This window comes from Meleagris gallopavo, chromosome 8 (assembly GCF_905368555.1).
Source record: "Meleagris gallopavo chromosome 8, MGAL_WU_HG_1.1, whole genome shotgun sequence".
Classification (NCBI taxonomy): Eukaryota; Metazoa; Chordata; class Aves; order Galliformes; family Phasianidae; genus Meleagris; species Meleagris gallopavo.
Genome location: NC_139411.1, coordinates 29,696,978 through 29,724,621, shown reverse-complemented (window position 1 = coordinate 29,724,621; position 27,644 = coordinate 29,696,978). Strand labels below are relative to the sequence as shown.

The 27,644-nt window shown below is 36.9% G+C and overlaps 2 protein-coding genes across 2 annotated transcripts in view; one reads left to right on the top strand and one right to left on the bottom strand.

The window, feature by feature from the left end:
* Nucleotides 1-749: 749 nt before the first annotated feature.
* MCMBP (minichromosome maintenance complex binding protein) lies at nucleotides 750-9,783 on the top strand. The gene is made up of 9 exons (XM_085229614.1): nucleotides 750-1,008; nucleotides 1,963-2,114; nucleotides 2,377-2,477; nucleotides 6,157-6,274; nucleotides 6,696-6,861; nucleotides 8,086-8,219; nucleotides 8,792-8,956; nucleotides 9,321-9,409; nucleotides 9,657-9,783. Exons 1-9 carry the CDS (start codon nucleotides 750-752, stop codon nucleotides 9,781-9,783), a joined length of 1,311 nt encoding a protein of 436 aa, XP_085085740.1.
* A 2,109-nt stretch (nucleotides 9,784-11,892) lies between these two features.
* The window catches only part of INPP5F (inositol polyphosphate-5-phosphatase F), a 37,645-nt gene continuing 21,893 nt past the window's right edge, over nucleotides 11,893-27,644 (bottom strand). The window contains exons 6-20 of the mRNA XM_085229599.1: nucleotides 27,391-27,447; nucleotides 26,160-26,358; nucleotides 25,675-25,854; nucleotides 25,310-25,377; nucleotides 24,842-24,966; nucleotides 23,603-23,680; nucleotides 23,023-23,143; nucleotides 21,453-21,581; nucleotides 19,959-20,076; nucleotides 19,174-19,372; nucleotides 18,329-18,400; nucleotides 18,165-18,238; nucleotides 16,907-17,035; nucleotides 16,092-16,179; nucleotides 11,893-14,572 (exon numbers count right to left, since the gene is read on the bottom strand). Of these exons, the coding sequence (XP_085085725.1) occupies nucleotides 13,438-14,572; nucleotides 16,092-16,179; nucleotides 16,907-17,035; nucleotides 18,165-18,238; nucleotides 18,329-18,400; nucleotides 19,174-19,372; nucleotides 19,959-20,076; nucleotides 21,453-21,581; nucleotides 23,023-23,143; nucleotides 23,603-23,680; nucleotides 24,842-24,966; nucleotides 25,310-25,377; nucleotides 25,675-25,854; nucleotides 26,160-26,358; nucleotides 27,391-27,447 (2,772 nt within the window). The 3' untranslated portion in view covers nucleotides 11,893-13,437. The remainder of the gene's footprint in view (nucleotides 14,573-16,091; nucleotides 16,180-16,906; nucleotides 17,036-18,164; nucleotides 18,239-18,328; nucleotides 18,401-19,173; nucleotides 19,373-19,958; nucleotides 20,077-21,452; nucleotides 21,582-23,022; nucleotides 23,144-23,602; nucleotides 23,681-24,841; nucleotides 24,967-25,309; nucleotides 25,378-25,674; nucleotides 25,855-26,159; nucleotides 26,359-27,390; nucleotides 27,448-27,644) is intronic.

Sequence of the window (27,644 nt, the reverse complement as noted above, 5' to 3'; positions counted from 1 at the left end):
TCTGAGCTAGTGCTGTGCTATGCAAACATTATCACCAATTAATTCATTAGCTGTAAGGAGACAAATTTATGTAATGTTTTAGTTTTGGGGTTGTGGTTTTGTTTTTTCACTTTAAGTGAATCAGGACAGGTAATGATTGGAAGGCTCTTGAAAATTGCTGATAATTTATATCTGTGTATCTTTAGAAAATGGGAGACTTAACTTGAGCTCTGGGCATTCATTGATGTTTTCTGGTGAAACCAAGACATTGCTACATAGTAAGAGTGACAGAAGCACCTGTAGAAACACTTGCAGCATGTTAGACAGTACTTCTTGGAGTGGATATGATGAGAATTTGGTAAATCTGACTTGATAATTCACATTTTGAATTCAGAATTTAAGAAAACTGCTTGTCATTGGCAGAAAATGCCAGTAGTGCTTGATTATGGTGGGTTTTTGGTGGGGTTTTTTTTGTTTGTTTGTTTTTTGGTGAATAGGTGATTGCTAGGAATTAATTTGGGGGAATGCTCATGTCAAAATCTTGCAGCAGTGGAAATTTCAGGTGAACCTGACTAGTGTGAAAATGCCTGAAAGTCATTTCAACATTTGTACATCACGTGCTAATGAAAACACCAGTATATTAGATGTTGCAAAACTCATTTATACCTGCAGCACAGCTGGCATCTTACAAGTATGTCAGCATTTTCTATGTATTGCTTTTCTAAGTAATCCTAATAACTGTATCAGGTAGTCTTGCTTTGACAACCAGCATGTTGCCTGGGCCTGAAGAAGCTTCTAATACTTTGTTCAAAATAGGAGATGACATCAGGTTAGCAGAGCTTACTTTCCCTGAATTTTTCTTAGCTGAGTGTGGTGTTGTCCTTAATCCTCAATTTTACGCGTATATCAGTGCCAGCCAAGCTCGAGTCAGTCCTTCAACATCCTACACACCAAGTCGCCACAAGAGGAGCTATGAGGAAGATGAGGACATGGAACAACATCCATCTAAACAGAAAGAGCAACACATGGGTAAGGGTCATTACTGATGACTAGAGTTAAGGCATTTTGTCAGGCTTTGCAGAAATTCAGCTTTTAGAAATCGAAGTATTTGCAATTGTTTGAATCAGCAGTGTTAATGCAGCCTCTCATAACCAACTTGGTGTTTTTGTAGACGTCATCAGTGGCTTAAGTAGTGTGGGAGAGCTTATGCTGTTGGGCATTGTTCTATGACTTGTTGGTTTTAATTCCCACAGTTAATAATTCCTAAAATAAATATTTTGTTCAGCAGAACTTGTATGCTGCCTTTTCTAGGAGTTCTCTTTTAATTTCTAACTGTAAAGCATGTTTCATGGTAATCTTGAGAAAATTCATTTCTTTTCTCTCTTGCTTTGGATGTTACTGTTTAAATTGAGACTGGACTGCATCTTAATTGGGTGCTGCTTTGCTACAAAAAATATTGTATTTCTAAAGAATGGTGTTACGTGGTCATGAGGTTCACTTGCTGCATTTTAGGTTTTTGTATTTAGATGGATGAATTGCAGAGTAGGTTTTCATAATGTTTCTTTACTGCTGAAAATCTAAAGATGATTAATGCGACCTGCTTTGTTGATGTATATTCTCACCTCTGGGATTATCTGTTTTATAAACTTGATCTGCAGAAATATATTGCCTTTGCAGACCTGTACAATTTAGAAGCAATTAGTTGATGTGGTTGAAGCATCACATGTTGAAACTGAGGTAGTTTGGACATGTTTGGAGTTTTTAAGACACACACATTTTACCCACTCACCTGTTTATCTTGGTAATGTAAAATATGTTTGTGATACTTTGCTATTTTGAGTCAGAATATCCTTTGACAAATGCTCTTTTTTTTGTTTGGCTGCTTGTTAAATTAGTGTAATTCTATGTTCTGCTCACTGCTTGATGCAGTGAGTTGTTTACTTTGCTCTTCTATTAAGGAGTGTATGAATCCTTTGCTTTCAGGCAGTGGAGGTGATAGTCATGGATGTGGGGAGCCAAAAAGACTAGAAACTGAAGCTTCTGCAGGTCATCATCTCATTTCTCCCAACTGTTCACCTCCTCTTGACTTAAATTTTCCATTGCCAGGGGAGAAAGGACCAGCATGTCTTGTAAAGGTAAGAAAAGTAGAGAGATGATGAGCACAGTTATAAGGCAGACAGTCTGAAATGGCAGGGGGAAAAGTCCGTTACTAACTGCTCAAATGTCTCGCAGAAACTGGCTTCTGGATACTTGCTTCTAGGATTTGCCCTCTTAAGCAGAAATTTGTGATGAGGAAAAGAAAAAACAACACAGCAGATCTCTGTATTGTGCTTGAATCTGGTCTTTGATTCTATGTTGTCTATGAAACTTTTAACACTACTTCCTTCTCTCGGACAGGTGTATGAGAGCTGGGATACCTTCAAAGTCAATGATGTTCTGGAGGTGTATGGTATTTTGTCTGTGGATCCAGTGCTGAGTATAGTGAACAATGAAGAGAGGTAAGGCTTGGGTAGCATGTGGTTCTGAAGTGAAGTACATTTATGTTAATATGCCAATTATTTTTGTTTGTCCCTTTAACATAGACAGGGAAGTGTGTGAATACATAATATTCATCTCTTCAGTTGTAACCTAAAAGCTTGATATGGAAAGCATTAAATTCACAGTCCTGTAAACTAAAATCCATTATACTCTGAAGCATCCATGGACTTGGGTTCATTATGCATGTTTTTCTACGTTGTTACACAGTCTTTAAAGCAGAAACTATTTCTGTAGCTAAGTTCTGTACACTTTCACGCCTATTAAAATATCAGTGGCTGAATGAATAGTGAATAAATAGGGAGCAGTTTTTGAGTAGGCTTTAAAATGATAAAATATACTATAGTTAATACTCTTGTGAACTGTAGAATACTTCAAAATTTGTGTCTTCATAGAAGGTGAAAGTGACTAAAGTGATTGTAAATAGGGTTGGGTTTATTTTCTGCTAATTAAGGTGTATTATATTATACTTCTGAAGTTTCTGGTTTCACCTTCTGTTCTATGTTTACTTGCTTGAAAAAATGTAGTTATAAACAAATCAATTTTAAAAATAATCTTAATGACTAATCTAACACAGATACTACTAATGCCTTGAGCAGTTGTGCTACAAATAAATTATTTATGTTAGTAACTTTGTTTATCCTGTTAATAAATCCAATATCAAGAGTGCAGTATGAGTCCTTTATAGTGCCAGCTTCTTAAAAGTAACTCAGCCTGGTCAGCTGCTTTTGGCTATCATCTGTCTGACAGAAAGCTAATCCTGCACTGACAGATCAGTTGGTGTCATACAGTTATTTATTTGTTTTCTGCATGTCATTCTATCACAAATAAACAACGTGGTGGCATTTAGCAACATCTTGAATGCAGAGTCTAAACAAAAGATTTTTTTTTTTATATAAAGAGACAGAGGGTTGTTGGAGAGGCCTTGAAGTAATGAAGCCTTTCAGCTTTTAAGTCTAGTAAAAGTTCATCAAATTTGTACCAATCCTTGCCATCATATTATACAGTCACCTTTAGATTTTAGTTTGTACATAACAAATGAAAATGGCCTGGAAGGGATTTTGTAGGGCACCACTGAGAAGACAAACCTTGTATAACTGAACTCTAAATTAAGAGGTAACACATGCAAGCTACAGTTGAAGTACGCTCAGATTTTTTTCTCTCAGCCACCAATACAGCTGTTATGGGACTGCCTTGAAGCTCTCATTGGCAGTGCCTGGCAGAAAACAACAACAAAGTCATACATATTTTCTGTAAAGTTTCTGGATATATATAATATTCATATTTGCTGGATAGAACAGTGTGTAACACTTGATGTGAAGTTGCACCCTATTAAGTGATGCAGCAAATAATAAATGTGGTCTGTTTTAGGTGTTTTTTTTTTCCCCAGGAATGTAAGAATCCATTATCCTTCTGACACTAATAGAATCCAACTTCCTTTATTAAGCATGCTTTGGTGTTTCTATGTCATTGGTAATAAATTGTGATTTTTGTATTTGATGTTCATAAAAACCCTGAAGACAGTTCCTATAGTTGGAATACAGAAGTTACCAAGTGTTGGGAATAAATGCTGGGAACAGACATGCTGTGTTCATGCCGTGGTTCCAACGGCTTGTGCTCAGGTGGAGAAAAATGTTTGGAGTATTTTCAAGTCTGCTTGTGCCCTTTCCTAGGGATAGCTCAACCCTCGATCCTATGGAGTGCATGGACACAGCAGAAGAGCAGAGAGTTCACAGTCCTCCATCCTCATTAGTCCCCAGAATCCATGTGATTTTGGCACATAAATTGCAACATCTTAATCCATTACTGCCTGCTTGCCTTAATGAAGAAGAGAGTAAAACCTGTGAGTACACTTCACTCTACACACCTGTAAATGTGCCGTTTGCTGGTACACGTGGACAAGTATTTCTTTGCTCGAGACAAATGCATCAGTGTAAGATTTGTATTTAAATTTTGTGAAAGTGGAAGAGCCATTCAATGCCACAGGCAGCTCAAAACACGAGAGTTTGTATTTATGTGATACTTATGTATTGCTTTTTCTGAGCTAAATGTGAGTTACATGAAACATACTTAGCATCTACAACCTCAAAGACTTTACCAAGCTGTTCGGCTGTAAGATTCCATTTGCTTTCAAATGCAGTAATGAATTGCTGGAAAACTATATTTCCAAATTAATACTGCAGTGTAAGTAAACATATGTGCAACATAAGGAATCATAATGCTGTGAGAATAAGAAAAAACAGTTCTGGTTTTAAGTAACTTTGCCATTCTTTGTGGCTGATCTATTTGTTTTCTTGTTGGTAATTCCTGCACTTAAACATCTAATTGTTGTTCTTCATCCCTTCCCTGCATACGTTGTATTGGTTGTTTTGAGCTCTGCTCAAGGGATTTTTTTTTGTTTCTCATTTGGTATCACTATGCTATATATCTCAGAAATTTGACTCCAAGCATTACAGACTTCTGCAAATGTATTATTTGCATTTATAACTTTATTTAATTTAATTAAAAAAAAAAAGTATTTCAAAGGAAATGCTGTGCAACTGAAGTTTCCCAGAGCCAGTAATTGCTTTGTGGGTAAATAAATGAATGTTTATTTTTCTGTCTTGGAGTAACCACTTTTCTCCATCTGACTGTAATGGAAAACAAGCTTTATGTGAAGAAAAGGAGGGGGTGAAGAACTGCCCATTTTCTGACATTGTTGTCTTCTGCTCTTTTATCAGTTGTGTCTAATTTCATGTCTGAGCTGTCACCAGTTAGAGCAGAGTTGCTTGGGTTCCTCACACATGCCCTCTTGGGAGACAGTTTAGCTGCTGAGTACCTTATATTGCATCTCATCTCTACAGTGTAAGTATTTGGATGTTTGTTGAGAATTTCCGTGTTCGTCTTTTAAAAGACATTTCTTTTTGGGGGTTCTTCACCATTCTGTAAATGAACAGCAGAAACTACTTATTCGAGCAGTACTTAGTCCAGATAGTTGTCCTGTCGTAGTAGGCAGTATTAGCAGGTTTCATTCTCTGCAATACCAGAAGGTTTTGTTCAAAGACCAGTTTCATCCTTTCAGCGTTGCTTTGAGAGCTGGGAAAAAAATCTCCTAGATAAAAGTTGAAAACAGAGGTACAATATCAGTACAGTGTACACACTGTTCTTTCTGGCTGTGAACACTCTGACGTTTGGATCACACGCTAGTTTTTTTCCTCTTATCACAAAAAAATTTGAAGTTTGTCAAGAACTGGCAGAAGACGTACAGTAAGAAAAGGGAGAGGAAAGCTGAGGGCAGGTAAAGGAAATGAACAAGCGTAGTAAGTAGGGAAATTGAGCAATAAGAAAGAGAAAGCACAGAGTATTTGCAGTAGAGCAGAAGGAAAACATAACATATCACAAGCACTGTAAAGGTACTGCTTTTGTGCAATGCTGCAAAGCCTTCCAAAGCAGAGTTCAGCCTCATTTAGCTCCATGGACACTGGAGAAGGAGCAAAAATTAGATTATTATTTATGTATATATCAGTACTGAAATCCTGCTAGCTATAGAGATTGATCACAGATATCACTCAGTTTGATAAGAGGGATTGCTCAGTTTGAGAAGTATCTCTGATCACTCTGTTAATCAGATACTTCCCTGACCATGTTTCTTTTTTGATTTAGTTATGCGAGACGAGATGTGCTTCCTCTGGGAAAATTCACAGTCAACTTGAGTGGATGTCCAAGGAACAGCATCTTCACAGAGCACATCTACCGCATCATCCAGCAGCTCGTCCCAGCTGTAAGAATAGCATCACAGTGTTGCAGTGTTTTTAGTCATAAATGTTGGGGTAATTGGCCAAAAGAAATAGACTGTAACTTATTAAATAAAGTTGCTGATCTCCATCTAAGGGGCAGGTAAAAAAAAAAAAAAGGCTCCCTTCCAGTTGAAGCCTGTATTATCCTAGTTGTATAAGGTGAATGTGGAAACAGGTCCTATCCTCGTATGTATTAAACTGTCAGACAGATGCATCTACCTTTTCAACATTTCTTAAGCCTTTAGTATTTGGACGTTTGGAATAAAATGTGTTCTGTATTATGGCAGCAAGTTTTATTTTACTTCCTGTGGAGGTTCACAGTTGCAGCTCCTGCTAAAGAAAAAATTACTTACTAGGGAGGTGAGAGGAGAGGAGATGTGCAATGAGTTTCTTTTCTCATTGCAGTCCTATCGCCTACAAATGACGATTGAAACCATGAACCATTCACGATTTATCCCACGCAAAGACTACACAGCTAATCGCTTGGTCAGTGGAATACTGCAGCTCGCCAGCAACACTTCCCTTGTCATAGATGAGACTCAGCTTGAGCAAGGACAGCTTGACACAAAAGGTAATTTTTTTTTTTTATATGTGTATATATTTAAAGACAGCGGTGCTAATTGTGTCCCAGAGACAAGTTTCTGTTACAAAACAGTTGGTGGTTTCCATAGTCTATTTCATTGCTTGAAGTAGAATGCTGCTAGTTCTGCTGCCTTTCCAGACAACTTAATGCACGATCTCTTGGTTTTGCTTACTGGAAGTTTCTGCTGTTTTGCTCAAAAGTACTTGCATTGATTCAGAACGAGTAGCTCTACAATGAAAAGTCCTACACCTACTTTTTTTTTTCCCCCAAGAATCCCTTTATTAAGGAGTACTATCTGTCCCAGACCTCAGGTGACCTGTAGTGAAACAAAACGGTACCTCGTTTGGTATGATTGTGTCATAGAGTGCTCTGGGCAGTGTGTCTCATGCTTGATGGAAGAGGCTGCTGGTTTGAATGAGTCTTCAGACCTCGCCACCTCTGAACCATTACAATGGTTTGGCTTTTCTGTGAGGCAAAGGTGTGGGGAGAGCATACACTGCCTTATGCTTTTATACACTTACTGCATATATGAAAACCATCCCATGAAACTTGACTTAAATGTGGGGCATAGAAAATTAGCTATTGTTTCATAGAAAAAATGGATGGTTCTGTCATTTAAGCTGATGCAGTGTTGCACAGTGTGCTTTCTACAGAGCTGTAAGTAATAACCTACATAAAAGAGGAATTGTGGTACCTTCTAGAAGCTCAATAATTGGAGAATGTATAATATGGCTGTATATGATGTTTTGAGGAAAGACTAATGTCACTGGAAGTGACTATTTTAAAAGAACAATGCTACCTTTACGCATTACCTGAACTGTGTGATGCTGCAAGACTTCTGGGCCTCCTTAATGAATGACTGGTGCTCTGTCCCATTGCAGCTCAAAGTTTGGCAGAATTAGCCAGGCTGAGATTTGGGGCAGATACTACTGAAAAACATAACTTCTTTTTAAATTATTACTAGTGGAAATTATTTATTTGCTTTGAGCCTTTGCATGTATTTTTGGGGGGAGGGGAGGCTGTTAAACTGGCTTTACTCAAACAACAAAACTTTAGTGAAGAAAATATTTAAACTGTTAAAATTCTTTTCCTTATTAGTTTCCAAAAATCAAAACAACAAACCACAGCATCTAACAATGAAATACTGCTCAGTATTTAAATCAGTTTGAAAAAACAGAGTCAAAGCTGTCAGAATTTTTCTTGCTCTTCTAGGTGTGCAGAATGTAAAAGCATTGGGTAATCTGATAACTTGGCAGAAAGTGGATTATGACTTCAGTTACCACCAGATGGAATTCCCATGCAATATTAACGTTCTTATCACCTCAGAGGGCCGATCGCTCCTACCGGTATGGCAAGATCTTTTTGAATTTGGGGAATAATTACTGCTAGTAGCTACTTAAAAACAGTGAGCACGCTGTTCCAGGGACAAGCGAAGATACAAATGAAGACAGGAAGACTATCTTATGAGCAGTGATGCATGTAAGAGAGTCACCTTTCTTGCTTCTTGGTTGAATACTGATGGCAAGATAGTGACTGAAGTTAGGGCATTGCAACATTGGGTAGAGCCTGCAGATAGACCACTACTCTCAAAGCTTTATTGTAAAACAGCTTCAAGAGGGGTTGGGTGTATGAATAAAGAGCAGTTTGCCTGGCATTGCCCCTTGAAAAACAGAGTAGCCTCATGTTACGTGTCTCTGACCACTTGCATACCAGCTTTATAAACTGAGAAACTGTGCATTTGTCTCAAAGGGTAACTGACTTATTGAATAAAAACTTCATGCTGGATTTCACAAAGGGAATTGTTAATTATTTAAAGAAGGAATTGTCTTGCCTAAATTCTGAGACTTTTGCCTTGGAGGTTAAATCTTGGAGTAGAAAAAACATATGAAAAGGGATGATGTGTAATTTTATTTTTCAGTCAGATTGTCAAGTCCAGTTACAACCACAGATAATTCCACCAAACATGGAGGAGTATGTGAACAGCCTCCTAACTGCAGTGCTCCCTTCTGTGTTGAACAAATTTCGAATTTACCTAAGTTTACTGAGACTGCTGGATTATAGCATATCTGATGAAGTGACGAAGGTATGGAAGATTTCACTAGTTGATTTTTCAACTCCATCTTCAGATAGAAAGTGCCTCAATATGTTACTGTACTTGCTCATTTCTCTCCCAGGCAGTGATTGTTGGAAGTTCTTTAATAAAGAAGCATTTTATTGTCATGGATATGTGTGCCTTCAAGGGTTTGTACTCACGAGTGCTTCAGTGGATAGAGTTCATACACATCCTGCTTGCAAAAACTCATTTTGAAAATAATTATATTCAAAGATGAGCAAGCCTATTTTTATCCAAGCTGATTTCCTGACGTTTCTCCTGTAGTCTAAGGATAGTTATGGTGTTTGAATACTGAACCTCCTTTGTTGCCACTTGTTTGCTGTACTCTTTATAGGCAGTTGAAGAAGACTTTGTAGAGATGCGCAAGAATGACCCCGAGAGCATAACTGCTGATGACCTGCACAGAACTCTGCTTGTAGCAAGGTGGGTAGTGCTCTTAGTTTGGCTCCAGTTTGCTACAAAGTCTTCTCTCCAAACTCATTTAATGCTGGCACTTTAAGGCAGGTGTGTGAGGAATCTTTTTCCTTTGTTTCTGTCAGTTTCTTAACCAGGTAGAGTTCATCCTCTGCTTTCCAGTTTCTAAGATACTGACAATTGTTTTTAAGCTGCATTAGGTTACCACGTGTGAAATCATCAAGTTCTTCCTTAACTGCTGTTTCTGCTCATCCAGGTTCCTGTCTCTCAGCGCGGGGCAGACGACACTGTCAAGAGAGAGGTGGCTGAGAGCAAAACAACTGGAGGCACTGCGTAAAGCCAGACTTCAGCAGCAAAAGTGTGTTAATGGAAATGAACTTTAATGTTTTGTGGATGTCATGATAAAAATTTGTCTAATCCTAGATGGAACCCATACTAAGATTGGGATATTGTTTATACCAGTTTTTTTGTAGATAATTTATACCAAGATATTATGGATATTTACCCTTGCAATCTGAACACACTATCTCTGTTCAGCCAGCTAAACATATTTTATGAAATTTTTTTGGAGCCTGTTTTGTAATTGAGAATTGGTAACACTGAGCAAATGATTTGATATTAAAGTTTAATACTGAATTTGTGTAAATTCATTTCCTTTAACAATAGGAAAATGTAACCTGTTGCCCTTATAGCAGGGGTGGAGTCTGCTTGGGAATAAGTATGGTATAATTCTTTAGCTGTGTAAGTTGGAGGACCAGAGGCTGCTGCTGAGCAGTTTCTGTAAGTTTAACTTTGGACTTTAGGCAGCCAGGGCTCTGCAAGGTGTGTTGTTGCCCTCTGAGCAGCAGAATAATACCGATTATAGTGCAGTATGAAGAATCAATTTAAAATTATCTAAGATTCCAGTATGAAATTAATCCTTATTGTACTTAAAGACAACTCTCACTAACCTACAAGTCCCTCTAATGAGCTGTACACTTCAAGCTATTTCAGAATAACAGGGACAACTGATATTTATGTACTCATATAAGCCACATCTTACTATCTACATTATTAGTAATGCAGTGGTTTGTATGAATAATATCAATTAAGTGTTAAGAATGGTCTCCATCTTAATACTGTACAGTTTGCACTGATGGTCACAAGAATCCCCCCTGCCCTAATATGACTTGCAGAACTGGTGGAACAAGAGTGGTTTGAGTCAAATACTGAACTAATATGGAGTAATCCATAAAGATGGTACAAGGGTAGGGCTTCTTTCCCATGGAGAACTTAAAGTATATGAATCAGAGTTAATTCTAGATAAGACTAAATATTCTTTTGTGAACTTTACATTAAGCCTAAGCCACCTTACTTTTTGAAGGAGACAGTGTTAACAAGAAGCTGCTAGTTGATTGCATTTTCTGTTCCAAGCACAATGGTGTAGCTGCACAGCAGAAGCAACTTGAAATTGTTTTTTTTTTTGTCTGCAACTTAATGGTACTCAATTATAAAAAAGTTTTTTTTTATACACTTTTTGACTTCAGCCAATATTGTTTTTTCAGCTTAAAGATGTGTTTATCTAAAACCTGGCTCCACTCTGGGGAAAAGTACAAAAATACAGCCTGTAAATGCTTTCTTAATGACGATTTTGTTACGGTACTGTCTCTTCAAGAAAATAAGACAGCTTATAGAAAGAAGTGAGCTCCAATGTGCAGTGTCACACTGCTGCTTCCTATACTTTCTGAAGCTGCTAGATAACTTTGACAACAGCAACTAGTGAAATGTAAGGGTGGGTGTGTGGTATGTACACTTGAGAGTGCTCCTCACTCCATGATGAAATATATGGAGGGAGCATGGAGAAACCCTGTTTTGGCTGTACAGTTGCAATGAGATGCTTTGTAGCTTCCTTTTCCTGTTTGCAAAGCATTTAGAAGGCTAGCCAAGATGAGGTGAGTTAGTCTTACCACTTTCAGACATGCTCTTCCCTCTGCCTTAATATCAGGCCTCCTTGAAACTGAAAGCTATTTCAAGCATTAAGAGTATGTTAATGTTTATCACACGTTAATTGACAGATTCTGAAAGCGGTCAAGGCCAGGCTGGATGGTGGGTGGCAGCCAGCCCCAAGTAAGGGTGGTGGAAGCAGATGAGCTTTAAGGTCCTCTCCAGCCCCTCTGTGCTTGTATGAATGCAAATATTTGTATAGGTCAGTTTCCCTTTCCTACCAAAATAATGACAATTTCTTCCAGCTACTACAGCTATGTGGGAATTCTCCCTCCCCTAGAAGCTATGCAAGTACCGTGTCTTGTCTTCAACAGTTTTTTAGGAGCATCTTTATGGACGTATCTATGACTTTTTCCCTTCAAGCTAATGTTCTAGCACTGCAACTCCAGGAGAAAATGATAAAAGGTCTCTGCCAAATAAAGGGTCAAAGCAACCTACCCCCTCCTTTGAAACTTAAAATTCCAGGCTTATATAGTAGCATATACCTTGACAACATGCCAGGAAGCATCTTTTGGTTCTATTTTTTTATTAAAATATCTCATATATGTTGCTTACATTAAAATACAGCAGTAGTTTAATTTTAAATAGAGCCACAAGTATAGACACTCAAAAAAAAATCCCAAACCCAAACCACATCACTTCAGTAAAACAAATAAATAAAGTTTCAGACAATTGAGTTTAGATGAAGATTAGACAATGATCTCAGATAAACAAGTCCTAAGACACTGTACTAGCCTACCCATGACACTATTTTTAAAAACACCACGTGCAGCCTATCTACAGTACATGTACTAGAACAGAGAGGCACTGGCTCTATAACAGTGGTTAGAGTAGGTAGAGTTACGAACCACAGCATAGCGACATCTGCTTTTGGGTAATGTCCTACACTAGGATGGCAGTGCAAGGCATTTCTGGAAGAGAATAATCTTTTGACACATACATGTGCTGTTTGTTTTTTTTTTAAACCTGGTTCCCAGCATGAGTGGAAGGTTAGCCTTATTCTGCAAGTACGCAAAGCTTGAGCTGGTAATGAATTTGGTTTTGATTAGATAAAAGACAACTATGCTCTGATGTCAACATTGACTTTATGAAACACTTGCCTTCTGTTTTAGAAGTTAGATCTTTTCATCTGGACAGTTAGAATATACTAGGAAAGTGACAGCATGGGGTGGGTCACAATGCTTGAAGTTCAGGTATCTGGCTGGTCTTGTGTTACACTAACTCAAAATTTGAGCATATTGCCACTATCTAGAATTTGGATAAAGGGTATAGAGCAGCTTTAATCTAGAAGAAAAAAAAAAAAGAGCATTTGCCTCACTTCCCTTTACCTCAGATCTACAAGATAAAGTTGCACTGCAGGATTGTGGATATTTCAGATTGTATCAGGATATCATATCTTTACTGAAAGAGGCCCAGGTAGTGTGGAAAGAAAAGAACAGCAAGAAGTCTTAATTGCTGATTAAAGTAATTAAATACAAAAAAAAAAAAAGCACATTTCTCATTGTAGAGGCACAATTCATAGAAAATTGCATCTAAAACTTCAATGGAAACAAGTAAAAATACTAGTCCAAAAATAAATAACATGTAATCTACCATTAAGAAGTTATTTTGCTGGTGCAGTGCAAGGTAAGTAAAGTCACAGAAGTGCAGTATAACAACCATTTTAGTATAAATATTCTCTACATAAGTCAGAAGAGCTACAAAATTAATCCCAAAAAAAAACAAACACCTGTGCAACAGATTTAAGATAAACAGCATGCTTACTAAGTCCCAGTGTCTAAACTACCTGTTCAAACATGATTTACCCTTCTTTTGTCTCAGCTGCCTAAGGAAATTCTGAAGCCAGAACCAAATTCATTTGCATCCCTTGCACTTATTGTAAACAAGTAATCCATATTTTTGATCCCATTATTCATTAGCAGTTAATGCTACAGTGAACTCCAATATAGGGTTCTTGGGTTTTTGAAAGTTTTTTTTTAGGGTTGTTGTTTTTTTGTTTTTTTTTTTTAAGTACTGGTATATTAAAAGCCACAACAAGAACACTTCATTAACAACTAAATTTGAATTATTCGTGTCTGACATTGTGTAAACATTTCTTTCAGTTCTTTTTGTTTGATTTCATTTAGAGCTTCTGATTCTGCAGGGCTCTTCTGGACCTTTGCCACAGCAAAATTAATTCCTTGAGTCAATCCTGCTTGTGTGATGTTAGCAACCTGGACCATGGAACTGCGAATTTTAGCAAAAGGAGATACAGCTCTGCTGCTGCTACCGTCAGCTGGAGAAGGAGTTGTGTGGAGTCCTGTCTCAGAGATAGCAGAAGCAGATCCTGGGCTTCTGTGAGATTTAGTAAAGTCGGTCCCATCAACAGCTAAGAGCTGAGGATTTGGCTCAGAAGATTGTACATCCAGCTTGGATGGCCTGGAAGGAATGCCTGTGATAGTTTCAGTCTTGTTTTCTGCTTTCTTACACGTATTATTGCTGGTTTCATTTATTATGTGATGTGGCTCTTGAGAGCAAGTCTCTGCCTCCAAAGCATCTGACATTTTGTTTTGAGCATCCTGTACAAACCTCTGGCAGTACACATCAATAGGTTTAGCAAATTCCATCTCTGCACTGTCAGCAGAAGGTACGGGGACATCTTCACAGTCAGACTGGTTAGCTTGAGTGACATGAATCTCAGATGGAACATGAATGCTGATGTTCATATCAGTGCTGCTTACAGACTGGGACCGACTGCCCAGCCGTGGAGCTGAGGCAATGATACCACAACTAGGCAGCACATAATCTATCTGCCCTATGTTCTCTAGAGAGTCAGTTAACTGGTTGTCCTCATCAGATTTAGAATTTGTCAGAAAATCATCTGAGTGGAAAGAATCATTATCTGACATTTCTGTATCAGATTCAGCATGGACTTTAGTATCTACTGCTGGATTCTCTAAAGTTTCAAGGCTACTGTCTGATTTCCAAAGATTAACTTTCAAATTCGGTTTTAAAAAATTAACTTTCACTTCAGGTTTGGTGAAGCTGCCTAACTTCCGAAGATTGCTGATGTTCACGTTGGATTTGGTTTGTTTCACTTTTTGATTGAGAGATGAAAACTTGCTGAGTAAGTAATTCTTGCCTTGTGCCAGGGACCCTCTGTTCTGAGAGCGAATGCCAATGATGTCTTCGTGAGGTTTGCTGCTCTTCCTGGAAGAAAAACCAATCTCTAGTGTCTAGCTAAGAGAATTTCATCTATAAACACCAAGTATTCACCATTTTCCAGTCTATTTCCATAGAGATTGGCACTTTACAAATTGCATTCTTTTCCATACGTAAACTGTACCCATATAAGCTCATCAAATTAAAAACATCAAAAACAAGAGTGTGATAGAATGGAATCCAAACAAGGCCAAAATATGCAAATATTTTTAGTTTCAGATGAAACAGATTTGATGTCTGTGTCCTTACAATTCCTACTCTGTTTATATTGATTGCATCATAGAGATTTAGGAAAAAATAAAAATAAAAAAATCAGTATTTAGGGCCTGTAAACAAAATTTTCTTGCTTCTTTTTCCAGCTGAGCAGAAATTGAAATGATAGCCCAGTAATCAGATGCATAAGAAAGTTACTGAGATGCACGCTCTGATGTGTTGTACAGCACAGCAGTAAACTGTCAAGCAAAAAACATTTTCTAGCTCATGCAGTTTGAACTGGAATGAACTAGTAAAATGTGTTAAATATCAATTAGCCTTCCTCTTATTTGTACTCCACTGTTCTTTTTAAATGATTTCTAACACCTCACCAGTATTTGGAGATACCAATTACTTTTAAGTTGGTTATATCTCATTAGACAAATTATCTGAAAGAAGTACTTTAGAACAATTTCTCTCAGTGAGCTTGCAAAAATGAAAACTTATGTGCCATTCTGATTAATACACAGGTGTTCAGTGGTTCAGATTCTAGATCCTCAGAAAACAGGCTATTAACTTAGGCACAGAAGTCTGTATGTCTTGGGAAATAAACTATATTCTTCATTTCTGTTTTTAAAACTTCATACCACAGTTCTTGTGTTATCTGTTTCTAGACCATAGAAGCTTTATTTCTTGTAAGAACAAAAATAAAGCCTTGGACACTTCGCATTTACTCAGACTAAGTACTTGCATCACTACATTCTGGTGTACAAGACATTAGCAATATTTTTCTTTTCCATTTCTGTTGCTTTATAAAGAAATGTAAATTCTAAAAACACCAACTCTCACTGTTCGCTAATCTAAGACATTCTTAAGAGTTAAATGTCACCTCATCTTCTATCAACGTTCTTCACACAAGACCCAAAACACTCTCTGTGTTTGTTTAACATTTCAGTGGAATTAATCTAAGAAAATTTTTTTTTCCCCTAACTACAGAACTAGTAAAATAGACATCAAAGTTCAGCTACGAATTAAAATTCAGACTAATCATGAAGTACCCAATTTGCAGTATGTCACTTACGTTTGATAGCAAATATTCTATGTAGTCACAAATGTACAAAATAGTATTCTTGTTTGTACTTTTAAGAAAGCATCTGTAGATAGCAACCACTGAAAGCACCATAACAAATTAATATCTAGCACAATTGCTAGAAGCAGGATTGTTTCTTTTAGGTATCACACATTTTGCTGTTGTAATCTTAGCCACTGAGGACAGCAAAACTGGGACAAAGATTTGCATGATTAAAGCACTCACCTCTCCAGCTTTTTCTCAATAATAGGCACATCTAATCCCATTGCTTGCTTCGTGATTCGCAGCATTTCTGCTATGCACTGAAGGGTGTCTGAAATCCAATTAGCAGCCTGTCAGATTTAAAAACTTGACATCTCCACATCCCAAGATCTAAAATTAGACTTTTTTTTTGTAACTTAATCAAGGTTGGGTTTTTTCCCTCCCCTATTCTTTAGAGTAGTTACACTCAAGTCGCAACTGATTAAAAGCTTACAAATAACCTTAAGGAAATAGACACTCCTTAAGCACTAGGTACCGGGCACTGGGGGTAAATGAATCACTGCCATGATACATGTGCAGAAGGAACACGTATGATTACACTTAGTCTAAATCCTTCTTGACTAAATTCAGTGCTCCAGGTAAAGAGTGATGGTTTTCCCTATTAGCGTGTCTTTTATTTAGTTAAACAAGAAGCAAGAACGTTTCTAGATGTTGCTTTCACTAACTAAACCAATTTCTTATGCTCATTAGGAGCCAATATGAAGTCTGTTTTATCCTCATGTCTACATCTTCATTACTCCAAAATTGGATGTCTTCATTCTAGATGAAAGTATTGCTTTAAAACCATATCTGAAGCTTATTTTTCTCTGTTAAAACACTAATAGTTCAGTGTACACACAGGACATACAGCTTTCTTCCACTTCCCCTAGTAGAAGAGTTAGTTATATTAAAATAACTTATGGTGGGTAACTTTTAACAGCTGTGGAAAAGGTTTTCTAGGGGAAAGCTGGTATAATTAGTACACTTTCACACACAGAGCTTTTACACAAGAAACAAACCTTTTCCATCTTCATCTGGGTTGCGTACCACAGCTCGAAGGGTGTGAAAATATCCACTTGTGTCCTTGTACTTGTAGTGTAGCCTCATGCATGAGAACTTGGGTTTGCCAAAGAGAGTAGGCTCAGGCCCTGATTAAAAACAAAAGTTAGAAACATCCTTGAATGGAATAATGGAAAAGGTATTATGGAGACTGTACCTAAACAAGTAAGAAAACAGCTTCATGTTTTCTTTAAATAGCATTTTAAATGAAAGGTTTTCCACAATAATTAAGTTATCAATTACTTTCAAAGAGCAACTAGACTTCATGCACAGTGTTATAATCCTGCCTGCTTATAGGCCATCCTCTCAGGAGAAAAATTCTGTATCTATTCCGTCCTATGCCTTAGGAAATGTTTCTGAGAAGATTAAAGAGAGAAAGTTATGTATTCACCAGTAACATAAGTTTCACGATTTAAATCAAGTACTTCAACTTTTCACTGCACTATAGGTACCTATATCACTGAACAGCTGGAGGTGTTATGTGTTTTTAGCAAGGTATTTGATCTTGCTGTTTCAACTTTAATTGGTAAATCAAGGTGTTTCCTGTATTGTGGAAATCCACAAGTGAGGCAGACTTTTCCAAAGAGTTCTTAGGAATTATACATTCATAGTGAGAGTTACAACAAGGAGGTGATAAAATCACAAGGCGTTCTGTAATGGATGATTTAACTTCATTAACAGAGGAAGGGGGGCAACAATGGAAGTTAATCAACATGAAACAATTCCAAAATAGCACGTTCCTTATCAAACCTTACTAAAAAAGAACAAACTTTAAAAAGCTATGAAACAGATCTAAAAAACAACTGAGAAACAACTGCTGTATTTGGATCAAATAAAGAAGTCCACCAAATACACATACCTGTAACTGATTACAGAATTTGATTAATCTGTTACTGACATTTGAGACATTTTGGTTTGATGAATTGATGGTGTTGGTTTTGGTGCTTACGTATTTTTTGGAAGAGTTTGAGATTGCATTTTTGTTGTTGCTTTAGAGCCCTACCAGTGATCAAAGCTTCCGTTACAAGCAGGACCAGAAGACAAGATTGTGAAAGAACTCCAGTGTCTTATCAGTAAGAGAGCAAATGTCTAGGATGCACTGCACAGGATGCAACACGTGGAGGCTTGCTGTTTCTATTCAAAGCAGACTACAGATGCATTAACTGGGCGAGCTGTTGTTAAGAGCATTCAAGAAACACATGCATTATGTATTCTTACCTATTTCTATTTTTTCCAGTGCTTCAAGGCTTAGCCTTTGGTACTGATTCACCTTGTCAACTTCATCATCGTAACTAGAAAAAGAATCGGAGTTTAAAACTTACTAATTTGAAACAAAGCTAGTAAAAGTAAACTACACAAAGGAAGAGAAGCTGATAACTTACTAGGCCACGTAGTAGGCAGAATTAGAAAGCAACAGCAGAACATCCACATCTTTATGAGTGGCATCAATGAGACTGAGGGAGGAGAAAAAGAAAAATAAATGGTTTTCCCTTTCACAACTGTAATGAATCTACAGCATGTGTCAGGGACCTTCTTCTACAATGACCCCTTGTACCTGGTATATAGTAGCTCAGTAGGTCAGTATCAGGTCCAAAAAAATCAACTCTCACAAGCGCTTAAGATGCTAACAGATTAAGAGAAAAAGATTTCAGGCAATCCAAGTGATGAGTCTATGCACATCTTTGCTATTTTAGATGTTAAAGTTTAGCCTGCAGAAGATCTAACCATTGTTTATTATACTTTAGCATACTCTGAACTTGATAAGGAGACTTATCAATGAAATTAGAATTTATTTATGCTCACTATCATCATGAAGAGCCACCTAGGATTTCCTACTACTCATCTATTACACAAGAATTAAACATGATCCAATACGGTTTTGAAGTAAAGTTATTCTTCCTCTACAAAGCAGTAAGGAAATACAGATCAAAGAGCCCCTTCTGGAACTAAGAGGAGTTAAAAGTCCCGCCTACCACATTTTCCACATATAGCCAGATGATTTTTCAAAAAAAAAAAACTCAAGCACCCACCATTTTTATGGCATCTGAGATAAAACACAATGTTTGTAAGACCTTTACTCTTACAACTACTCAACTGTAGTTCACAGCTGAACATCTGCATTTGTTTAAACATACCAGTTATCAGAGTTATATAACTTGTCAGAAGTAATTAACAGAAGATGTGATAGCAGCTGGTGAGTTATGTTTGGTCAGTTCATTCAACAAACCTTGGGTCACAATCAATAAGTGCCCATCCTCCATGGAATTTTTCATCATCTGGTAAAAGCAGTTTCATGTAGCTCTGCAACAGCTGACTAATCAATTCCTGATGGCTTCTCAGATTCTCTTTGTGCAGGGCTTCATGCTCTTTCTCTTTTGTAAATATGGAGTAGAGATCCTCTGTTACAGGGATACCCTGCATCAAGTCTAGATTTAAAAACACAAGATATCAATAAGAAGCTGCCAACAGTTCAGCAATATACAACAGTAGTCTGTGAATTGCTTTGTCAATTCCTCAAGTGGTTCTGAAAAAAAGTGAGCTGTAACCTTTTTTGCTGACAGAAGACAAAATTATACTTACAGAGTTCTCAATTCAGGCAACATTCTGTTAGAAAGATTAATTAACCACTTTTCAAGTATCTACAATTACGAAAGCTTTCCCACATAAATTTGAACCTTCCTTTGTCTAAGAGATGTCACAAGAGAATAAACGCTAAAATTAAGTTAGGAACAATTCTATAGTGATTTATCCTACATATAATTCCATTGAACTGAGTTGTGTTTAATGTCCAAATGCTTGTTTCATTTGGTGTCTACTGCAAAGAAATGAATGTTTTTTATATATATGTATATATACACACACACATATACATATATACATATATATACATACACACACACACACACACACACACACCAGGGGCACATAGAAAAAGCAGTCAAAGATAAAGCCAAGATGATTCTGAACAGACTTAAGCACAATAATCTAGCTCAACTGAAGTTTTATCCTTACCTATGACTGCTTGCCTATAAGCATCCCTGAAACGATTCAGGTAATATCTGTTTGCAGAATTTACTCCATCCTTCATTACTCCTGCCAGCTTTCTTTCACCAGTCCTTGTGAAGTCACCCTGTTACAAGAACATGCAAGTCATGCACACACACAGCTCAGAAGCAGCAGACTTAGCTCAAAAGCTCTGGCATCCTGATACTCCAGATTGAACAAACGACAGCTCAGCAGTAATGTTCAAATAACTATTTCCATAGACAAATTGAAAATAAATGTTCCTAGAAAAGCAAAGTATTTCTTACGGCATCATTTGACTCTTCAGTGAATCTTACACAAACATTATTGAAACAATGGAGCTTATTGAGAATGGTTTGCATCTTTTTTTGCCTCTGCGACTAAAGCAAGCTAAGTTCAACATACTGAAAGAAAACAGTATATATCCACACTGCCTCAGAAACAAATTTCTATGCCTTCTTATGCCTTCTGTGATCTAGAAGGTGAGTAAGAAGCAGCTTTAGTAGTCATTAGAGGATTCTTCATTAGAGGAATTCTTCATTAGAGGACTCTGATTATTTTCAGAAAACTTGAGAACTGGTGTAGAGTAGTTCTAAAAATCCTGATAAGTACTATTATGAACATCAAGTATATTTCACCTTTAATTTGAAAGAAATCTCACAATCAAAATGTTAACCCCAATAGTGAGTAGAGACATCCAGCAAGAAGATCTCAAGCAGAAGAGCTAAAAATGTATGCCTTAAATCAAGTTCTATCTAGTTAAAGCCAAATACTAGTAATAAGACAAGAGGGTTGTGCAGTTTTTGATTGCAATAAAAAAAACAACTAATAAATAAATCAAAGTTTAGTAGAGAGATTTAAAAACAGATTTAAGTGTAAAGAATTCCTCCTGCATACATTTTCTCCAGTACCAGATGGCAGAAATTGTTTCAATGGAACACACAGGAAGTAGCTTCAATTCTATGTCTATGGTTTTTCAAAGACATCTAAAAAACCAAGGAGTGGATAGGAAGGGACTTCATGCCTGATTCTTATCTTATTAGATTGTACTACAACTAAATAAATAAACTTATGGAACAATAATTAAATTATTATCATCCTACTATCTACATAGCCTGATATCAAGTCCCTTAGAGTACTTTTGAAGTACCTCAGCTGTGCTTAAAAGTACTCTAACTCTGCTTACATAGAAGTAAAGCACATTATAAATCTTAAACTCTTAGCTCACCTAAGAACAATGCATCTAGACATGAAACAAACAGAATAAAGTTATCTAGAGCCAGCAGTTCCAAAAGACACCTGGATGCTCAAGTCTTCCCTAGTTTTAGTACAAAATGTTCTTCAGTTAAAAGGCCACAGTCTCCGCCAGGAAAACAGAGTAGGTGGATAATTCTTCTTCCATAAGACAGCTTTCCATTGGAGGCAAAAACTAAAATGTAGCACACTGCTCCATAACAAAACAGGTAACAGTTGACCCTTTACCTTCAAGGCTGCTGTGCCAGCATACTGCCGGCTTATGGCATCTCCGTTGTTTGCCCATATTATCTGGTAGATTCTATTGCATTTCACTGGCAAAGGCTGTTCTGGAGGCATCACACCCAGTTTTTTGAGCTGGAATTTGACATACTTGTTAATATAAATCCTTCTTATGGAAAATATCAAGAGAACATGACCTGTTATCCATGTTAAAGTTCTAAAAGGTTAAACGAGCTAATTACTTTTATTGCAAAAGACTGAAAGTCAAAGGTTTGGAAATAAAATGGAATCTCTTTCTAGTTGCAAGAAAAGAAGCATGCCATGAAGATTTTTGTAGACACTAAAGCCAATATAGTCACTCCATCCTCAGACTCACTCCTTCCCCAAAAGAAAACTTCAATAGCAACTTGGTATATTGTGTTTATAATAAAGGCTTGCATGCTCTTCGGAACACCCAGTACTTTCAGGTTTTCCCTGATAAGTCTCAGGTATAACAACTGAAGTCTCTTTCTCCACATATTAAATTGGTAAAGCTGTAGTTTCCCATTCTGAAATTAATACTATTATATGTAACTGCAGGAGACACTAAATGTTAGACCTACTGCAGTGATTCCTGGACAAACCCCAGTTTGCAATTTAGAATTAAAAATGCTCAAGTATGTTTGCAACTTAGGTTAAAATTGATACAAGGCTATTCATTTACTTTGCAAACCCTATTAAGTTCCCAACTGACGTAAAGCTAATTCTACAGGTCCTAGAAGACACAAAGGAAAGATGCATGTAATTGTAAATATTCCACTTCATGTCAATCAACTCCCAATATTTTCTCAGTTATGAATTGATTCTGAAGTGCTTTGGCTATAATTTGAGAAGGACAGAGCACATCACAGCTAATATTACAATAATTATTAAAAAAGACCTCTCCACGTTCCGTGCAATCATCTATTTAGAAAGATGGCTTTTGAATTTACACTGGTAATGGAAATAGAAACCTGTTTATTATCTGCAAACAGCAACTGCCAGATAAAAGGGTTAGAGCCATTCAATCTCTGTCTTTACAGAATGCCCACCCTATTTTCTATCCCTTGCTTTAAGTACAGCCGGATTTGTTCATTTTAGAAGCTTCAGTTATTCCCCCCAAACTAAGTTACATTTACAAGTACTATTACACACTGGAGAGGGCAGATTATCAAACTGTCTAGGACACTAACTTTATGTTATTGCACATTTTAAACTGAAATGACTGAATCCAAACAGAAGATTGATCAAGATGTGAACAGACAGTCCCTTCCTTTCTGAAGGGAGAGTAGGCACCGCTGCTTTAAAACGATTTTGAGTTATATTAGCAGCCTCATGGCTCTCCAAGCAGTTTGCAAAGACCCTTTCCAGCAGATGTTAATTTAGCTTTATTCAGTAACAAAAACTTCACTGAGCTGCAGGGGTTGGAAGAGACCAAATTCAACCTCCCTGCTAAAGCAAGTACCTTGGAATAGGTCACACAAGTAGGTGTGTTTCCCTGTGAATAATAGCAAAACTTTGAGGAACTGAATTCTTAAATGACATTAGTTATACATGCCTGCTGTTCCATGACCACTCTTGCAATAGCAGCCTGCACTACATTGGTACGATCCAGACAGTCCATGCAGTTAACTCGAAAAATTCCTTCCTGTTTACAAATCACACCAGCTTGATCAACCCTTTCAAGATAAAAAAAAATAAAATTGAGTGAAAGCAGTGTAGTTTACCAGCCCCTACAGACACATAAAATTTTACACATGGACTATAGTTTGATTTCACTCATCATCACACCATGTGATGCTCAGTATTAACTACCATTGTTCTCACCTCTTTGAGAAAACATCATTTTCAACAGTAGGGATTTAGCTCTATGTTTTATGGGTCAAGCAAGGAGCATTTCCCATAAATGTAAGAAACCTTAAAAATGCTAAAGGCAGTAAACTTCAAGGAGAAAATAGAACCTGAGAATTTTTGCTGTTGGGTGCATAGAAAAGTAATGCTTCTGAACACCGAGTACACAGTGAGACACAAATTTGAAACCACAAAACATATAGTTACAACAAATTCAAGGCCTCTGAATAGGCACTTTTCTCCCCTGAAAGAACTTAATACAAGCCTGAAAACAGTTAAGTACCTACCAGCACCACTTCATGTCAAGAATAATGTCATGAATGGCATCAGTCAGTGTTTGAACATTTTCAAACTTCATTCCTCGGCTAAAATACAGAATTTCATACCAGTTAGTTTGGACTGAAGTAGTGATTTTCTTCAGCATTGCAAGCAACAGAAAATAAATGACATTAAGTATTTAACTAAGTGGGAGAGGTAGGCAATCTGACAAATGCTGATTCTATAAGGAAAAACAAGTGTGCAGCTATTCAGGTGCCATTCTGTAATATTTATGGCAGAGTCAACAGAAAAGGATTTGAAGTTGGGATAGCCTGCCCTGCTTTTCCAGCCATCCTATAATAGTAACACCTGCAGACACACCCTCTGACAACCTCTGCCAAGAATTGTGCTTTCAGTACTGTACCCTATTCACTTATGCCATGTGAAAAACAGTACTTATTACTACAGTTCTTGGAAGAAAAGTAAGCAAACAGAAATGAAAGCTCATTGCTAAGTATCAGTTCAGGATGTTCTACAGAGAAAAATGTGACCTTAAGCACCTTAAGTACTTTTCCTTTTCCCCACTTTCAGATAATATCTTGTAGTGACAGACTAAGTCAATAATGATTTTAAAGGCCAGATCCATCTCTTATATTAAGTTCAGAAGCAAAGATTAAAGTTTTTTTAGTTAATATATTTGTCCACAACTGCAGTCTGCTTGAGGGAAGCAGGGAAAATAAGTGCTTGTGTGACAGATCACATGTTTGGGCAGGTTACACAGCACTAGATCATGCCAACATCAGAGCAGAGTCATGAAAACAGCAGCTATTTATACTGCATTAAAGTAAAATCTTGTGTATTTTATTATAGAACACCATTAGAATTCTCTTAATATGTGATGGGTTCTTCTGGAAGAAAATTACCTTATAGCAATGAATTATGTGCAGAATGCTCAACAATTAGAAAAGCAGGTCAGCCACCAATACACACTTACAGCATGTAAAGAAACCTTTGCTTAATAAAGCACAGCAACATTAAGTTTCACATAATAACAGTGCATATTTAACAAAGATCAGTGACAAAAATCTACAAAAAGCAATGCTTGTTCATCCCAACTTGAACTTTTTATATTGCTTTACAAAAGATGTTCTCCCTATTCAAAATGAAGCGTGTTGCACGTGCAGAAGATAGAAATAATGGCTTTTCTCCTCCCTTTTGTTCTTTGGTAAATAAAAAATGCAAAGCAATTTTTTAAATATGTTTCTTACCAGTGCTCATGGAAGTCAAATGAAACATAGGTCAAATTTGCATTATTGTACAGAAGAACTTGTTTAAGGTAAGCATCTCCAATAATTTTCTCTCTGCCTGTCTGATCCACCAGATTAATAATGACCTGTTCAGAAATGTGATTTAACACTTGTTACCCTCTGCAATGTGACTCATATAATGTAGTAAGTAGTACAACAGTCAAAAAAAGATTTGTAGGTCACCTTGTATAAGTTATTGTCTTTGATAAGTTGTACTTGAGATCAAATAAGTTCTAGATGTTAGCACAGGAGCTATAAAATGCTAAGGACAGGTATACAAAAGCGGGCTTAAACATCTTTGCAAGTTACTGCACTTCTCAGGTAACTCTAAACTGAGATAAGATTCTATTTATGTAGCATCATTCCAATAATCACAAAAAGCATGCAAAAAATTTTTGTGAGCTGACTATTTCACCATGTAACACTCACCTGCTTTTTGTAATTTTTCAGTTGTTCTTCAAAATGTGCACGAAAACAGGACACTGTTTCATTTTCACCTACAAGGCAGAGCAGTGTTAGACAAAAACAGTCTGTTCAGCAGTAAGTTCTCTTTGAAGTATTAATTCATACTCAAATCAATACTCAAGGATAGCCTTGCTTGAAAACAGCACAATACATCCTACAGAATTACTTTTACGATCCGTCATGAGTTCTATCAGCTCCAACATTGTTGTTCTACTACTACATTTTATTTGAAAAATCATTCTTCAAGTTTGGTTTCTTTTGCCTTTGAGTTAAGAGCAGGGTGGTGTGGAAGAAATTCTGATCTTGAATTATTCCACTTAAAAACTCACTCTTGTCCAGACGGGGCCGTGGGTTATATCTATATCCAACTTGGCTCCAGAAAACAGGCACAGAGCCTCTTGTTTGTACAAACGAAAGAGTATGATTATGAACATGAATCAGTTGCTCTGTCTCAACATAATTTGCCACATTTCCATTTTTATCAACACCTCGTCGCTTATACCGCATTCCTAGGAAGAACAAGAATAATGATCAATTCACATTTTAAGTATTAAAATGGCTAAATCCTACATTACTGCTTTTTTTTTTTCCTTCCCATCCAAACTCTAAAAATAAAAATAAAGGAACTCCAGTCAAAGCCAATGATCAATGGCAAGAGTTCCTCTTGTAAGTTTCAAATTTAAGCGTTCTTTATCAAGATGGAAATTCTTCTCAGAACTATCACTCCCAAGGATACATTTGATGCACAATAGACTTCTTAAGCTCAGATTCAGTAACTGCTCTCCCGTAAGCAGAGATGGGTACATTTCTTTACCAGCTCTGTGCCGACTCCGTCGTGAAATAAGCACCACGAGGAACGTTGGATGAACATCATCTACACAAGTTGATTCCTGAGGAGGCGTTTCAGGACTGCTCTTCTCATCATCAGAAGATTCACTATAGTTGACTACAAGTTCTTCAATTTGCACAAATCCTTGTATGATGGGCATAATCCAGAAGTCCACTTCAGTATTCTGAAGGTTACCAAAAAAAAATAATAATAATAATCACATTACATTCCTGTTGTTTCTACATTGTCATCACCACTATTTCTCCCATTTCTCATTTATAAACAGCTGCTTCACATTCCCTTCAAGTTTTAAAGTAGCTTTTGTTATATCCTTGTCTTACTTCTGTAAAAGGTATCAGCATTTTTCCGTTAGTTGGAGGACTTTTAAACTAGGAATAAAATAAAGCAAGCAACTTAAGATTTTTTTTCCTCCTGTGGAAATGAAGCAAGATAGAACAAGGCTAAGCAAAAATTTATTAACAAACAAAGACAGATACAAGACATACAGTAAAGTGTCTGCTTTCATCTTTAAAAGAACCTATTCCTTGGCCTAACCTCAAATGGACGTAGTCGTTACAGTTCACTAATTTATCCAGGAGACCATACACTGAAGAAAAAGAAATAAGTACAGAATCACAGAAACCTAGAATCACAAGGTTGGAAAGGACCTACAAGACTATCTAGTCCAACCATAAATAGTTACTGTATGTCTCTCTTCAATTCTGTTCATTAGTCAGGAAACCTCATTAGCTTTATCTACTCTGAAAAAAAGTTCAAAATAACTTGTTCCACACCACTATTTATGCTGATCAGCTATTCTTTTCAAGGATAAAAGCAGTATTCTCCAACTTCAGAAAATAAAAATCATGCCATCATTTAAATAAGAAAAACTTTAGAATAGATCTGAAGTTTACATTCACACATCGGCACAAACTGGCATATCACAGGTTATTCTGCATTGTTTTATTAAAATAAGACACCTAAGGTGAGTTCATTTGTTAGCTAGCAGGGAACATGTGCTAACTGAAAGTTTGGCTGGGGGAAGAAGGGAGCATCACTTGCCTGGTAGGTCAGTTGCAGAAGGTGCAGCCCTGATTGTGACCTGTCTAAACGCATTTTTAAGTCAACTTCTATGTGGCCTTAAATCAACATTGTAACTGAAATTCTTTTTAGAAGTAGCACTTACAAAAAACAGCTTTTGTTAGAAATAACTTACATCAGTGACGATAAGATCTTCGATCATGTGTTTGTTCCAAAAGAATCTGTCATCAACCTGTTTAAAACGAAGAGGCATTTTTTGCAACAGCATTCAGAAATCCTCCTAGCAAAGACACCAACGTTATTGACTACAACTGCACATACAAGTTCAGCATTCACTACTTTTGAATATAACAGCTCAATTCAAAGCATGCTGCTAGAAACTTTTACTTCATTCTCATGCATTGAATCCAGTAATAGGGCAAAATCTTC

Excerpts from the sequence above, each read along its gene's own strand:
- MCMBP (XM_085229614.1), top strand. The coding sequence starts at position 750 with ATGTTGCCTGGGCCTGAAGAAGCTTCTAATACTTTGTTCAAAATAGGA. Across the intron at positions 6,862-8,085 it reads AGGACAGCTTGACACAAAAG|GTGTGCAGAATGTAAAAGCA; the intron begins GTAATTTTTTTT and ends TTGCTCTTCTAG. Across the intron at positions 9,410-9,656 it reads AGAACTCTGCTTGTAGCAAG|GTTCCTGTCTCTCAGCGCGG; the intron begins GTGGGTAGTGCT and ends CTGCTCATCCAG.